The 15,862-nt window shown below is 33.7% G+C and overlaps 2 protein-coding genes across 2 annotated transcripts; one reads left to right on the top strand and one right to left on the bottom strand.

Moving 5' to 3' along the window:
* Positions 1–69: 69 nt before the first annotated feature.
* On the top strand, positions 70–8,657 carry LOC134237027 (protein SET-like). Its single transcript, XM_062719110.1, has 8 exons — positions 70–456; positions 2,492–2,563; positions 2,998–3,115; positions 3,323–3,486; positions 5,035–5,114; positions 5,886–5,971; positions 6,813–6,887; positions 7,464–8,657. The coding sequence occupies exons 1-8, from the start codon at positions 187–189 to the stop codon at positions 7,631–7,633; spliced, it is 1,035 nt and encodes a 344-aa protein (XP_062575094.1). The 5' UTR covers positions 70–186; the 3' UTR covers positions 7,634–8,657.
* A 3,498-nt stretch (positions 8,658–12,155) lies between these two features.
* LOC134237028 (histone deacetylase 11-like) lies at positions 12,156–15,591 on the bottom strand (the record flags this gene model as incomplete). Its single annotated transcript, XM_062719111.1, has 5 exons — positions 12,156–12,802; positions 14,126–14,306; positions 14,524–14,632; positions 15,224–15,293; positions 15,489–15,591. Coding segments are annotated over 5 exons (591 nt in total), but the record flags the coding sequence as incomplete, so codon positions are not given.
* Positions 15,592–15,862: the final 271 nt, after the last annotated feature.

Here is a 15,862-nt window from a genome sequence, read left to right as displayed (position 1 = left end):
TATGTATTTTGATTGGATCTATTTACGATTTTGCATTTCCGGTACCAAAAATCAACCAATCAAAATAGATTTCATTTAGAAGTGTTGGGAAGTCGGAAAGTAAGCGTGCATCTTCCCGCAATTTGTGAAAAACAAAGTTAAAAAGGAGTTCTGATTAGATATATTGCAGGAAATTACTTGTGAGGTATGTCTGCAGAAGAAGCTTCACCTGCAAAGCGGGCCAAAGTGTCCAAAACTGACTCATCATTTGAAGGTGATCAAAGTCAGGATTTTGATCCTGCAACACAAAAGGTTTTGGAAGACATTGATGCTTGTCAAAATGAAATTGATGCCTTGAACGAGCAAGCCAGTGAAGAAATCCTGAAAGTAGAACAGAAGTACAACAAACTTAGGAAACCACATTATGAAAAGCGCAATGAAATGATCAAGAACATTTCCAACTTTTGGATTACTGCTGTATCCTTTATGAAGTGTTGAAATACAGGTCCAGGAAAATCACTATATTTAGCTATATAGCTTAATTTACCTATATAGCTTTATTTACCTATATAATATAGCTTTATTTAGCTATTTTAGAATAAGTTTCTGTTTTATGAAAAGCAGACAAAAAGTCGCTTGAAAATTATGGCTGATATTTTTTTAAAAAGGTTTGATAAAAACAACCTAGGGCATAGATAGTAAAGACATTGCCTCTTTTAAACACTTTTAACCAAAATATGCATCTCTATTGTTTGGATAGCTGTCCATCACTGGAAGTGCGATGGGGCATGACTAAGTGTGATTGCCTTGCATTGTGCTGAATTATTACCAATCAATTATCTTGTTGACCAAAACTGCTTTTCTTTTGTTAAAGTAGCTGCTAGATCACAGATTAACTGTTATACATAGCCCCAAGCATTTTAGATCTTTGATTGCAATTGCACAAAAAGAGAAACATTTTTAAAAGCGGGTTTTTGGTGAATTGTTGTCAGTCCATTTCAAAGTTGAAAACTAATTATACAGCCTCATTATGCGACTTTTTGTCTGCTTTTCATAAAACAGAAATTTACTCTGAAATAGCTAAATAAAGCTATATTATATAGGTAAATAAAGCTATATAGGTAGATTTAGCTATATAACTAAATATAGTGATTTTCCTGGACCTGAAATACATGCATGAACTGTTAAGGCATCACCACAGGAGATCGCAATTTTATCATGAAAGTCACCGAGAAATCATTTGATCACCAAGCCATGAGCTATGCGTTAGCAATGCGAATGGGAATGCAACACTCTTTAAATCGTCCATTTCACTTTTACCCACCATGCACTTATTCAATACAATCTGTTAGCATTCTTATCAAATAACATTTTTCTTAAAAAATTTGCTCTCTTACCATTCTTTGATGCTGTCAGGCCATCCTTAAAAAAATTATTTTTTGCGGTAACGCGCCTCATCATTTTAGGTGTGAGTAGGTAGGTAGGCTTTTTTTTGGTTGAGACAAAATGTCAGAAATAAATTTCGATTTTATGGAGGTATTAACTATGTCTCAGATTTCACCTTACTAATCAAACAAGAAAATTAAAGCATTCTAAATGAATTCAATCTTTTATTGCTCAAATATCAGAACACATCAGTTCTTTTTAGGCAAACTTTTTCGTAGAAAGTGACTCTCATCAGCCACATACCTCAAATAACTGACTCCACACTAATCTAGTGTTTCGTGGGTGTGATATATACGAGGTTTAAGATTTTAATAGTTTAAAATTATTAATTAGCTGCAAATCCGCCATCATCCAACGTGGAATTTCGTCTGCCACCAATTCTGTAGCGATCTCGTAAACATCATACCATGTATCTGTAAGGTGGAACTGACGCACAGTATTTCGGACTAGTAATTAAAATGTTTTTCCTTTCGATCAAATTCACTGTAACTGACAGAACTACAGAGTCAATATTTCCCACAACCTTCTCGGACACCATCTCTAAATATGTAAATATCAAAGACGTTTTAATAGTACTTGGGGGAAAGATAAAGCGTCATTATAACTGAGGCGTAAAAAAAATCAATCGGATAAAAACGGCTTAGGTGCAATGGAGACGTAAAAAAAATGTCAATCGGATAAAAACGGAAAATAGATACGCAAAAAAAAAAAGATTTTTGAACCGATAAAAAAAAAAATCCAGTCCAATACTGTTCAGTATCCTGTATTTCATCATTTTTTATCCAATTGTTATGCTTGGGTGCTTTTAAATCTTATTTATCCCATTAGTTTTTCGAGGTGCACTAATTAATTTTTTGGGAGGTAGAATTCGTTCCTTTATTGTGTTGTCAGTAAATCAAACTTAAAAGGGACAGGTAATCTTATTTTACGCATTAAGCACAAATAATCCAGAGAGTTCTGAACTTGGTTTCGTCATGCAAATATAAGTGAAGAAAAAAAAAATAAGACATAAAAGTTGTTTTTAAAGCCTTTCTATTGATTAAAATGGTTCCTTAGCTGTTTCTAGTTCATGAACCACCCACAGATCTCTGCTATCCTTGATGAAGAGGAAGAAGAATGTCTGCATTACTTAACTACAGTAAGTTATGGATAGAAACAGCAACCCCAGCTTTGGGTCAGAGTTCCAGACTCTATTGTGGTTCCAAATTATATTTAGTAATGTAATCATGTTAATATTTCATAAAATTGCAAAAATCCACCTCCTGTCCTTCTAGGAAACAAACATGTAATCTTCTTGCAAAAACTAGTTATTATCAATTCCAATAGAGTGTACAGCTTGCAGTTAAGATACCTCGAGAGCAGCTGTCAAAATAGGTTGTGATATAATGCAAAATTGTAAACTTCACTGGAATTGATAATATTTACCATTTGCTCTCTGTGTCTGTACAATCAGCATTCGTTTTGGATAATAAAACAGTTCTCAGACTATGTATGTGGTCTGCTACTTAATATTTGTAAGACCAAAAGTAAAATTTGGAGGTGATGATCCGCTGTATGATTTTATTTTTCTAGGTCAGTGTAGAGGAGTTTGATGATATTAAATCGGGTTACAGAATCAGCTTTAAATTTTCAAGCAATCCTTACTTCAGCAATGAGGAAATTTCGAAAGAATTTCACCTGGCTAACACAGGTAAAAAATTATTTTTTTTATAATATCAAGTCTGAACTCTTATTGGAAAAAAAATTTAAAATTAAAAATTGGTTGCTGAATGTTGTACATTACATTTATACTATGTACTGCAAATCATCTTTGAATTATATTGTGTTGTAAACTGAGTGTATATTGATACATATTTTTTGACAAACTGAAATTATGTATTACATATATTTGTAAAAGGGGATCCTGAATCCAATTCAACGGAAATAAATTGGAAAGAGGGAATGGATCTGACAAAGAGGGCGCAACAGCAGACTAATCGGAAGAGGCGGCGCGGGAGTGGGAGGACATTTTTCGCCTGGTTTAACGACGTTAACGATCCCTCCGCAGATGATATAGCTGAGGTAGGGGCGGTAGAGCATTATTTTACATGCTGATCAGATTGTTTGATTAGTTGAATCCACACTTTTTAAAAGTTAGGCCCTTGAATGCCACCCAAAACCACTAGAATCCTCACAGTAGCCTCTGTAGTTATTGGGTTTATAACTTTGTTATTTGATTATAAAAAAAAAATCTGTTCATCATGCATCTTGAGTGTCCTAAAACACCTCCTTGTCTGTTAAGCATATTATGTTGTCAATGTGGTTATAATGTTTTTGACTGGTCCATTTGTCTGTCAGTCCATCTGTGATCACTCAAGTAGGATTTAGTTACCCTTACATTGAAAGAATAAAAAAATTATGCATAGGAGATTTTCAAAGCAAACCAGAATGTTTGGTAGCATAAAAAGTAGAAATGTTGATTCTCCTTTTTTATGCCCCCCTTCGAAGAAGGGAGAGCATATTGCTTTGCTGCTGTCTGTCGGTCGGTCTGTCAGTCCACTTAGTTTCCGTTCATTTTCTTTGCAACCGTTGCAGATACTGAAATGAAATTTGGTATACAGATATATCACATGAATATTTAGATCAAGTTCTGTTATGGGTATAATCGCACCATTTTTGACAGAGTTATGCCCCTTGGACTTAGAAAAATTCCAATTATTTGCAGTTTCCATTCATTTCCTTTGCAACCATTGTAGATACTGAAATGAAATTTGGTATACAGATATATCACATGAATATCTAGGAAAAGTTATGTTTTGGGTATGATCGCACCATTTTTGACAGAGTTATGCCCCTTGGACTTAGAAAAATTCCAATTATTTGCAGTTTTCATTCATTTCCTTTGCAACCGTTGTACATACTGAAATGAAATAGCATACAGATTTATCAGAGGAATATCTAGGTTAAGTTATATTTTGGGTATGATCGCACCATTTTTGACAGAGTTATGCCACTTGGACTTAGAAAAATTCCAATTATTTGCAGTTTCATTTTCTTTGCAGAGGTTGCACATACTAAAATGAAATTTGGTATACAGATTTATCAGATGACTATCTTGGTCAAGTTCTGTTTTGGGTACATGTACAATCACACCATTTTTGACAGAGCTATTCCCTTTTGGACTTGGAAAAATTTCAATTTGGGGGAAGGGGGGCATAAGTGTTTTATAAACATCTCTTGTGATCTTATGGTTGACACGGCAAAGGGACAAAACTTTTGCAAATGTGGATGGAACTTGATTCATGCACATGAAAATACGTATTGTGAGTCGAAAAGTCATTGAATATTAAATTCTGCTGAAGAAAGGGTTATTACATGTGCATGCATGACTGAAATACTGCTTAATAAAGTGTTAAAGTTTCATTGTAAAATTAAATTGTTGAATTAGGTCTCAATTGGAATATACAATACTTAATTTACAAAAAATATTTTATGCCAGAATTGTAAACCACAAAAAATCAGCAGAAACTGGCTTTAAGAAGGTCTTGAATGGAAATTTCATCCCAATATAACTTTTAAAATAATATTTTTGTGTGATTTAATTCAATGATTTCCTTATCGTTACAACAGGTGATTAAAGATGACATGTGGCCCAACCCCCTTCAGTATTACTTGGCGCCAGAAATTGATATGGATGAAAATGGAGTGAGGTAAACCGTAAACCTAAGTTCTGATGTACAATTTAGTGTTCTGATATATCATATAGTATTTAAAAGAAAAAAATTAAAGGTTATATTTATAGATGTTATTGGTCAAACAAGTCAGTGCATTCAGATCTGTCATGCTTAGAAATGTTTAATTGTGAGATTGGTAAAATACTGGCAATTTTTACTGACAAAAAAAATCATGATAGACTTTTATGTATTAATTAATTTATGTCCACACAGTAAAAACATATTAGATGAAATTGTTCTGCTTACTGCTTTTGGGATTGTATATTTGGCACTCTGCCACAAAACTCTCAACTGTTAACTTTGACGAAAAGCTGGTGTAATAGATGAAAGTTAACTGTTACAGAAAATGGTTATTTCTTGTGTATTTTAAAGGCATTTAGTCAGGGTCAAATACAATGAGATGAAAATGGTATTTGCAACCCAAGGTTTCCTAATGCGGGAAGGGGGCATTCACATCTAATTTATTCAACACTGAATTTGGACTGGTAGTTTTTGTATATCATACATGAATAATATGTATTCTGGTTTACGAGCCTGCAGGGGAGATAATTATGTAAAATCTAATCATCTCTCTTTGATTTGAAGTTGAATGAGGACTGGCATTGTTTGATGGGTAAAATAGGTACTGATTTACAAGACAGCAAGGGGGGTAATCATGTAGTTTCTATTCATCTCTTGACTGAGGAGTGGCATTGTTATGTGTTTTGATTTACAAGACTGCATTTCATTGTTGTGTTCTTATTTCAGTGAGGAAGAGGAGGAGGAAGATGAAGGAGAGGAAGGTGAAGATCTGGATGACTCGGTGGTGGTGCTAGATGAAGATGATGAAGATGGTAATTTTTTTTAAAGAAATTTCTGAGGGGTTGTAAATAACCACTTGCCTACTCTCGAATCTAGTAATTTTGTCTGTGGGTAACCAACTCTTAAGGATGTTATTTCCCCATTTGCCATGTCGCCCACGTGGCACAGTGGTTTGAGCGTCTGCTCTAGAGTCGCGAAGTAAGGAGTTGATCCTTACGTCGCAGGTTGAATCCCACTGTGGGACTTTGAGACCGGTCCTTCGGATGAGACTGTATAAACAAAGGTCACATGTCGCAGTAGGTGCTGGCACAAAAAGATCCCTTCCTGCTCAATGGCCCTGAGTGCCAAGTATAGGACAAAATTTGCAGCTCTCTAACGGCAAGTGGTGGCGTCTCCATATGAGTGGCAAGTGGTGGCGTCTCCATATGAGTGAAAAATTCTTGAGAGGGACGTTAAGCAGTATACAATCAATATTGCCCACTTGCCAAGTAAGAATTTCATCAGAAACCAACAATGTTTGAATTCCACTATTGAATGTATTTCTGTTTTCACTCCAGAATCTTCATTTTTAGACCCAAAACTGTGACAACATTATGATCATACAATGTATGAGGTCACATAGTGAGTACCATACATTGTCTAATTAATGTAACAAAGTGTGCATTTTGAACTGTTTTCAGTGGAAAACACTTATTCATTTTAATTACAAAGAAAATTAGATACATTTATTTTAACATAAATTACTTGGATATTTTACTGAAACATTTTCATTTGTAGAAATCTTGGTAAGAGAGGTATTTTTTTTTTTAAAAAAGCCTTTGATGAAGAAATTATTGTTGGAATTGTCAAAACAGTATAACTATTGATTTGTAGGTGAAGAAGTGTATGAAGTTGAAGATGATGAGGAAGAATTTGAGACTCTAGACTCTGTGGGAGGAGATGATGAAGGTAGGGCATCAGTTAAATGATTAAATCTAGATCATTGTCAACACATCCTAATGAATTTAGCACCTTTCATGGAAAGCATTTTCAGATCTGCTGACAGTTTTATGCTTGTATATGTGTATTCATTTTAAGCACATTTAGAAAAGGCTAAATCAAATCTGCACTAATTTTCTGAAAAATCCATCTCTGTCAAACATTGTACAGTAAATGTACACCCGAAATAAAGTCCTGTAAATTTTTTTAAATGCGGTATTACGTGTTATTTATGCTACTGTACACTTTTTATCTGCAAGAACTTTATTTTCATGTAATCCGCGAGACAATGAGCTCGCAAAAATTTCATTCTCCCATATAAAAGTATTCCTTATGATTATTTAGAGGAAAAACAACGATTCTTGAAAATTATGTCTTGCTAAAAAAGAGTTATGTCTTGCTAAAAAAAAGGTGGCGCGAAAATTTGGTTATCTACAGTATGTCTAAGGTCATAAATTTTCCACCAAAATATATTCCACCATACTTAAAGTGCATACTTAAGGCATATATAAGAGCCTCAAAAATAAATTTTGCTTATTTGTTCAGATGATGGTGTTGAGGTGATTGAAGATGGTGAGGATGAAGAGGCAGCAGAAGAAGATGATGATGAAGCAGAAGAAGAGCCCACGAAAGGGAAGACGCCAGTGAATGGTTCTAGTGGAGCTCCCGTAGTGGTGAACGGATCCACGGAAAAAGAGGGAGGGGGAGGGGAATGAAGCCCCTCACTAGACACTAGAGGAATGTTTGTCTTAGGGCCATTAAAGGAATTTTTAATCTAGTTCTATGAGCGAGTGCCAATGATTGCTGCTTTATTTTATGTTTTCATACATGTATTTTCTTTATGGGTTATCAATAAACTTGGTTATATATTGAAATCATCAAGTTTTACTGAAATGTTGAAAAGTAAAAAAGGGCAGCATTTTTGCTTTACTTTTGGCTACTATATCTTATTGCCAATGAATGCTTCAACTTTGATGGCCATTTCTTGAGCAATGAATTCCATCTTTCAACCGCACTCTAAAGTTTCTTTTATTTCATACAGTTGATTGAAAGTGATAGCTGTGTAAACATAATATTACAACATACAATGATGATGGAATCTTCATTGTCACTGTGTCGGTGGCAATTATTGGTACTCCCATAGAACTGTTCCATTATTTATTGTTGGTTAAGTCATAAGATTATTTTGTCCATGATTAAATATTGTCTAAATCATTAAGTGATTAACCATATTTTTACATTCATTGCATTATGTATGTAAATCATCACTAATTATGCACGTCCCTCTGTTGGTAGGACTTAGGTTTCACTAGAATTCATCCATGCAAGCTTTATCAACATTCACATTTGTATCAACCTGAGAGTTCATATTACATGTATATCCATTGGACCTCATTGTGAAGTTTTATGTATCATTTGTTTCCAAGAAAAAGTTACTCTATCCCATAACACAAAAATTTAAAGAAAAGAGGAAGAAAACTACAATGGTAATTAAAGTTCATATAAGGCAACAAAAGTTATGGATTAAATCATTAATATTTTTGTAAAGTCTTCTGATCGTGTGACTAGATGTATCAAAGATACCATAAAATGCTTACACTGCATGTTGAACTGCAAACAGTATGTACATTTATATCTTGTAATAGAACATAGCTTTTTTTTATCCTTGAAGCAAAATTCATGTCTGAAACACTTGCTGACAAATCTCTTGAGAAAAATAATAATAAACAGTAAACCATGTCTTACTTTTAATGATTCTTTCCAATAATTTGATGAATGCCTATCCATGCATTATGGTATATTTCAAGCATTTGAGTTTGTATTAAGGACATGTTCAACGAACTGCAAGAAGTTGAATGACTTTTCCGAGTATACTTTTGAAAGTCACCAGAGAAGGATAGTAGAAGAATTTCTCGGTAAGGTTGGATCTTTAGCTTTTGTCAGAAGTCTACCTTTCTAATGTCAACCCATGGTGCAGTGGTTAGAGGATCTGCTCTAGTTTCGCAAAGTAAGGAGTTGATCCATACGTTGCGGATCACTGTGGGACAGGGAAAGCGTATAAACGGAGGTCCCGTGTCACAGTAGATGCTGGCATAAAAAAGATCCCTCACTGCTCAAAGGCCATAAGTGCTGAGTACAGGACAAAATTTGCAGCTCTCCATGGCAAGTTGTGGCGTTTCCATGTGAGTGGAACATTCTCAAGGGATGTTAAACAACATACAATTAATCTAAAATGGAAACTGACATGGGCAACAATCAGTCGGTCCTATATTTACAAGTACCTGACTTTTCCAGTATGAATGCTGATGCTTTTTTGGTATATTCCATGAAATTGCTGATTGTCTTACGGAGGGTTCTTTTTTTTATTTATTTATGAGCTCATGATGAAAAGATTCAATAATTCATGTTAACCACAAAATGTACATGTATGCATTGATTATGCAACAATTTGTTCAATCACAAAATTAAACCTTCACAAACTCATAAAATTTCTTCAAACCTTGAATGTTTGACCCTTTGAAAACTAGTGATTTTACAATGCGTTTCATTCTTCACTGATAGTCAAGTATGATCAGAGTAACGGGATTTCATGATCTACTGAAATTCCAAATTATCAAAGAAAATGTTGTGTGCAGGGATAGCTATGGCGATACATATAAATAACAAAGAAGTATTATATTAATTCCAATCATCTTTGTAAATGATACTTGCGTAATAGTAATCTTAAATAATTCTATGATGACATGTTTTGGTTTCTTGGGTTTAGGTGAAAACTTATTTTAAGGATAGGGAAATCATTGTATTGTGTTCTACCAAACTAAAAATAGGTCACCATGATCTCATTTGGAATTCTATATATAATCTCAGTAAAATCATACCTGATTATATCCTAAGAACCCTGCATAAGAGAAATTTTTTGGGGGTGGGGTAGATTTTAAATATTTTTTTTTTGTATGAAGAAGTTAATATTGAGTTTACTATATTCATTTCATTTTCAATGATTGGTACATGTAACCACTAGAACAAGAGGCCCATGAGCCACATTGCTCACCTGAGTAACTTTGGTAATGCTGTTCTAGCTTTACCAGATTTGTCCCCTTGCAATACTTATTGTGGCCTCGGGGGGGGGGGGGGGGGGGGTCACAATTTTAAAAATTTAGAATCTACACTACTCCTGGATGCTCCATATAAGTTTCAGCTTTTCTGGCCCAGTAGTTCTTTAGAAGAGGACTTTTTAAATTTTTTTCCTATATATTTCTATGTAAAACTTTGATATAAACCTATTGTGGCCCTGCCCAACCTCTGGTGGTCATGATTTGAACAATTTAGAATCTACACTACCTCGGGATGCTTCCACATAAGTTTCAGCTTTTCTGGCCCAGTGGTTCTTGAGAAGAATATTTTAAAAGTTTTTTCCTATATATTTCTATGTAAAACTTCGATTCCCTATTGTGGCCCCGCCCAACCTCCGGGGGTCATGATTTGAACAATTTAGAATCTATATACTACCCCAGGATGCTCCCACCCCGGTGGTTCTTGAGAAGAAGATTTTTCAAGTTTTTTCCTACATATTTCTATGTAAAACTTTGATTTCCTACAGTGGCCTCGCTCACCCCCCAGGGGTCAAGATTTGAACAATTTAGAATCTACACTACCCCAGGATGCTTCCACATAAGTTTCAGCTTTTCTGGCCCTGTGGTTCTTGAGAAGATTTTTTTAATGACCCTACCCTATTTTTGTCTTTTCTTGATTATCTCTCCTTGTGAGGAGTCTTGACCCTTCATTTTAACAATTAAAACTCCCCTTCACCTGAGGATGCTTTGTACCAAGTTTGGTTAAAATTGGCCTAATGGTTTATGAGAAGAAGTCAAAAATGTGAAAAGTTAATAGACGGACGGGTGGATGACGGACAAAAAGTGATCAGAAAAGCTCACTTGAGCCTTCGGCTTAGGTGAGCTAAAAACTGTTCAAAGATGTGAATGAACAGATCCTCAAAATCACACTGTGAAGTTTAGGATTATCAAGCCATAATTTTGTTTCATGCCTCCATTATTCATATTTGGGGGCATATATTCTTTTGGTCTGTCCATCTGTCTGTCCCGCTATGTGTCTGGTTGTTTGCAAAAAATTTAACCTAACAAATAACTTGGGCAAAAAAAAATTAATTTCTTGGTTCTCAGGCCCTCCCTCATCTCTTCCAAGGGTGCCTCATTGACCCTTTTTATTGCTAAATCAATAAAATATAAACACCAAATCACCTCCCTCGTCATTTTTTGAGGTTTTGTACAATGTAAAAAGCTGCCTCATCATGTTTTGGGGGCAAAGTAAAAAAAAAAAAAAATGCCTCCCTCCCTCATCATATTTCTTGAAAAAAGGCCTGAGAACCAAGTAATTAACTTTGCATGGCCTAATGATTGGTAGCTAAGAGCTAGGGTTTCCATATTTCACACATATATGTATATTGGTTTGACAAGACTTTTCTTTGGATACACTGGGCCAACAATTTTATGACCTCCTGACCTTCGTTTGACCCAATTTTTCAGAATTTTGTATTTATTAATAATAATCACCTTAGCCACAACTTTTGAACAATTGGTTATTAATTTCAACACTTGAATGATGTAATATGTTTGTATATGGTATGATTCATTATTATACAAACATATGTATAAAAGCAAACAATTTACTTGACCTTATATATTTTATTTATTATAAATTCTTGGTTAGCAACAGAATAGTGTCTTATGAGTACACTATGTAATTAACTTTTGTTCAGCATGCATGAAATATTACACGTACATAGGCAAACACAATCCCATACTTGTTTCTTTTTCACACATTACATACATTTTAGAGCTTATATGTTTTGCTGGGCATTTACCTGTCACATTAGGAAACTCTAGTATAATAATACATGTATTGGATTGTAATTCTAATTCTAAACTCTTTTATGCTAGATAACCATTTACTTTTACATTACTTAAACATAACATTTCCCCCCTGTGATATTATTTTAATACTGTATGTGCCAAGTAGTACATGTACAGTGGACCTTCAGATATCCGGACGCCAGATATCCGGATGCTTCAGTATCCGGACATCTTTTTATAGGAACGGAATTTTAAAACGTAATGCTGTCTTGTTTAACTGGTGATTCAGGTATCCGGACGCTTCACATATCCGGACAAATTGATTGGGAACCAAAGCGTCCGGATAAATGAGGGTCCACTGTACCAGGCTTTTATTTTCACTGAACTTTGATAAGATAATGGACCTAAAATATATATACATTAAATTCAATGTAAGCAGTGAAATTATAATATGTACACTGTAATAAAACAATTGGTCAAACTGGCTAACAAACAAACATTGTTAATCGACTCTTTTTAATATAATTCTTTCTTTAAAAACTAGTGTAACATACAATCTATATGATCATGGAAACTTAATATTGCACAATACATCTGTCAACATCAACATTTCAAAATCAATGTATGAGTTTTTCAGCACTGGTGTGGAATGGTTCATGTTCAAACAAGAAACAAAAAAAAAGTCTTTGGGCATAAATTCACTGACACATGGAGCATATATGCAATTTACACTTCACAACATATGAAAAGTTCCCTTGTCTAGAATATAACCATTACAATTTTTGAAAATGATATAGCTCTTCAATGAGAAAACATATATTAAAACATGAGATCAAGATAAAATAAAATTAATATCACAGTGTGTTCATAGATCCATATCCTTCCTTCAACTTTCAGCCAATGAGGAGCATCCCCCTGAATTTGCTTCAATTGGATTGGTCTCTGGTTGTGATTGACAGTTTCTTTTTATTCTGGCCAGGAATCCTTCACTCTGACTCCTAGGAATTCTTATCCCTGGAGCATAAGGAACAAAAAGCATTGTAACTTATCTGTGTCAAGGTGAAACAATAGTATTATAGGTTATATCAGGGTAGTGGACATTTGGTGATCTTAAAAGCACAATATGTAATAAATATTTTGTAGCATCATTCGACAAATCACTTGTTTTCTGTTTTTGCCTTTTCATAGACCAATTTTATGATACTCGGACTTCAATTCAAAAAACAGATTGTGATCATTTTAGCTTGAACGAATTGTCATGCAAAAAGCCACATCTGGATCTGACACATTTTCAAGATAAATAGGAATCCAGACATTTCTGTACACTTTATAATGATGGGTAATTTCTCAATTTGTCAAAGTTTTGTAGAATTTTGTAACAAAAATAAGAAATAAAGTATTCAAATTCTTCATTCAGAATACATACATGTACAGGTGTATATGTAAGAAATTAGGCCACTTAACTTTAAAGCATTTAATAATGCAAACAATTTTAAGAACAGATTTTTCCAAATGAAATATACCTGCTAAAGATATTGAATTGAAACGTTTACATGTCAAATAAAAATCTTACCCTCAATATAAACACAACTTAATATAAATCATGCAAGCAGAATACATTGTATGAGTACACAAAAACATTTGAATCATTAATCAATGAAAACAACTTTACCTTATTTTTATGATCTGTAGACATTAGATATAACTAAAAAATCTTTTTTGCTGAAACACAAAATTAATTTTGGTAAATACAGAAAGCTACAAAAGCAATTACCGGGATAAATGTTTGTACAAGCTTAATCATACAGTATTATTACTGTTATCTAAAGTTTCTTAGATGTTTGCTTTAAAAATAAAATTCAATCTAACATACCGATAAAAAACACAAACTTAAAAAATGAGTTTAATACAGATCAACTGAATAATGCAATTAAACATAACTGTAGCATTTTCAATTTTATAGAAATGACATAAAATGTGTACAGTTACATGTAAAACGGCACAAAGTTGTTGCACCAATAGAAGCATACAATTTCTTTAAATTCTAGGAATTCACTATTTATGGCATTTCTATTCAAAATCTCTCACAAAACATACATCAATTCATGCATCATTTAATTTTTTCGTTTGTGCTTTTTATCTTTAGCATACAGTCACAACAAATAACAACAAATACTACAAATAAAATGGAAGAAATTAAAATAAAACTTATATATAGGATTTACATTTAGAAAAGAATGTGAAAATATTTCTCTTTAAGTAGTTTAAAAAAACAACAAACTAATAATTTCTTAAAAATTGAAGGCCATTTATTTATCCAAACACATGGCTACATACGAGGTTTTGGGGCATTTTCTGCCTCCTTGCAGCCGATTAGTCCCAGCTGTTTAAGATTAAGGATGGAGTCTGCAATGATCCGTGCAGTGCTTCGTTGATATCCTCCACTAGTCACCATAAAAATGGGAATATTTCGACTTCGTACATGACTGAACACAAGTCTATCCCTTTCAATAATTCCCTAAAAATATCATGCTTAATTTTCAGGGATACAGTTTATAGGAATATACTATTTATTATAGGTAACCTTTTTATCTTTTAATAAAATTTACCAAGACAAAAAGTAGCTCATTGTAATCAGTGATGAAATTCACAACTGTTCTTTTTTTGAACTTCAGTAATGTATTGAATAAAATAAGGCAATGTGTATATATTAGAAAAATTAGAACATTCCAAACCTGAGCCGAAATTGAGAGGTTCCCTAAGGGGTCTCCTTCCAGTATATCCGTCCCTGCATTGTAGATCACAGCATCAGGCTGGAACTCCTCTAAGGCCTCAGAAGTGTGTCTGAAAAGTCAGGCTTTCTTTGTTAATATAGGGAGAAAAAGTTGTTGCAACACTGCCAAAATAAATATAGTCAAATCTCAATATCATAAAAACTCAATTGGATTGTATTTACTTTTAGGCCAAGCATAAACTTCAAGATAAATGGGGATTCAAGATACCCAGAGTAAAATAATTCAAGAATCAGAGGTTGGGACTTGCAATTCATTTTGACATATCTATGGTATTCGAGATTTCAGAGTTCGAGATATCAAAGTTCAACTGTACATCATCCATGTCAGGAGTAAATTATCCTGCAATAATTATGACTGCTCATATAAAATTAATTTAATAATATGTATAAAATCTCTCCATAAATTATTCATATACATGTATTAACATTGAAAAAACTATCTTTTATACTATGATCACTGTATGTGTTTTATTATGAATTGTAAAACATTGGTAAACAATAGATGTTCAACATGTTGTAACATAGACAGCTGTTCAGCTGACAAATTGAATGGCGACAGGCAACACACAGATTCTGATCATAGAATCTCATCTAAATCTTCGTATCAGCTGAGCTATAAAGGTAAACAAGAAGATTCTCACCTGTCCACAAGAGCTAGGTAGGTTGTATCATCAGTGAAGTGAGACAGTTCCACTTTCCTTTTTATAGCTCCTGTAAACACATGATATATTGTACATATACTAACTGTGCACATATTATCCCTGATTTCACACATTAATTTAATATGCATGTTATTTATATGCATGTAATTTCTCTAGAATCTTCATTATTTTTCTTAAGATTTTTTATGCAACAATTCTATACTTTGTAGAGTTTATTTAGCATTGGGTTTAACATTAGCATTACGTTTTGCAAAGCCATCATGAGGGTAGATTCCTCTGTTATATACATCCATTATGTAAACTCGTTCATCATTCATGAAATCCCGCTCATGACCATTTCCCTGAAGATGGAAAAAAAATCATAAATTAATAAGAGATCGGCAATTTTACAGTTTATAATTATATTTATAGAAAAGATACTGCACACTGCATATTATACTTTATCATATGATAAAAAGAAAATATTCATTGCAACCCCAGGAAGATCAATGAATTGAGTCAATATATGCTTGAAGTTGAACACTGAGGGAAAATGAACAAAGGGGGTTAACTCTGCCACTCTCCGTTACACCTATTGTCCAAAGCTAGAAATACTAGATTTGGACAGTCCTATCTACC

Source organism: Saccostrea cucullata, unplaced genomic scaffold (genome assembly GCF_032062105.1).
Source record: "Saccostrea cucullata isolate Sc308-1 unplaced genomic scaffold, CSIRO_AGI_Scuc_v1 ctg3439, whole genome shotgun sequence".
Taxonomy (NCBI): Eukaryota; Metazoa; Mollusca; class Bivalvia; order Ostreida; family Ostreidae; genus Saccostrea; species Saccostrea cuccullata.
This window is presented reverse-complemented; position numbering and strand designations above follow the sequence as displayed.

Bases quoted from the DNA above. Each gene is read 5' to 3' on its own strand.
- LOC134237027 (XM_062719110.1), top strand. From the start codon at position 187: ATGTCTGCAGAAGAAGCTTCACCTGCAAAGCGGGCCAAAGTGTCCAAA. The intron at 2,564-2,997 runs GTAAGTTATGGA...TTATTTTTCTAG, and splicing joins GTCTGCATTACTTAACTACA to GTCAGTGTAGAGGAGTTTGA. The intron at 3,116-3,322 runs GTAAAAAATTAT...TATTTGTAAAAG, and splicing joins ATTTCACCTGGCTAACACAG to GGGATCCTGAATCCAATTCA.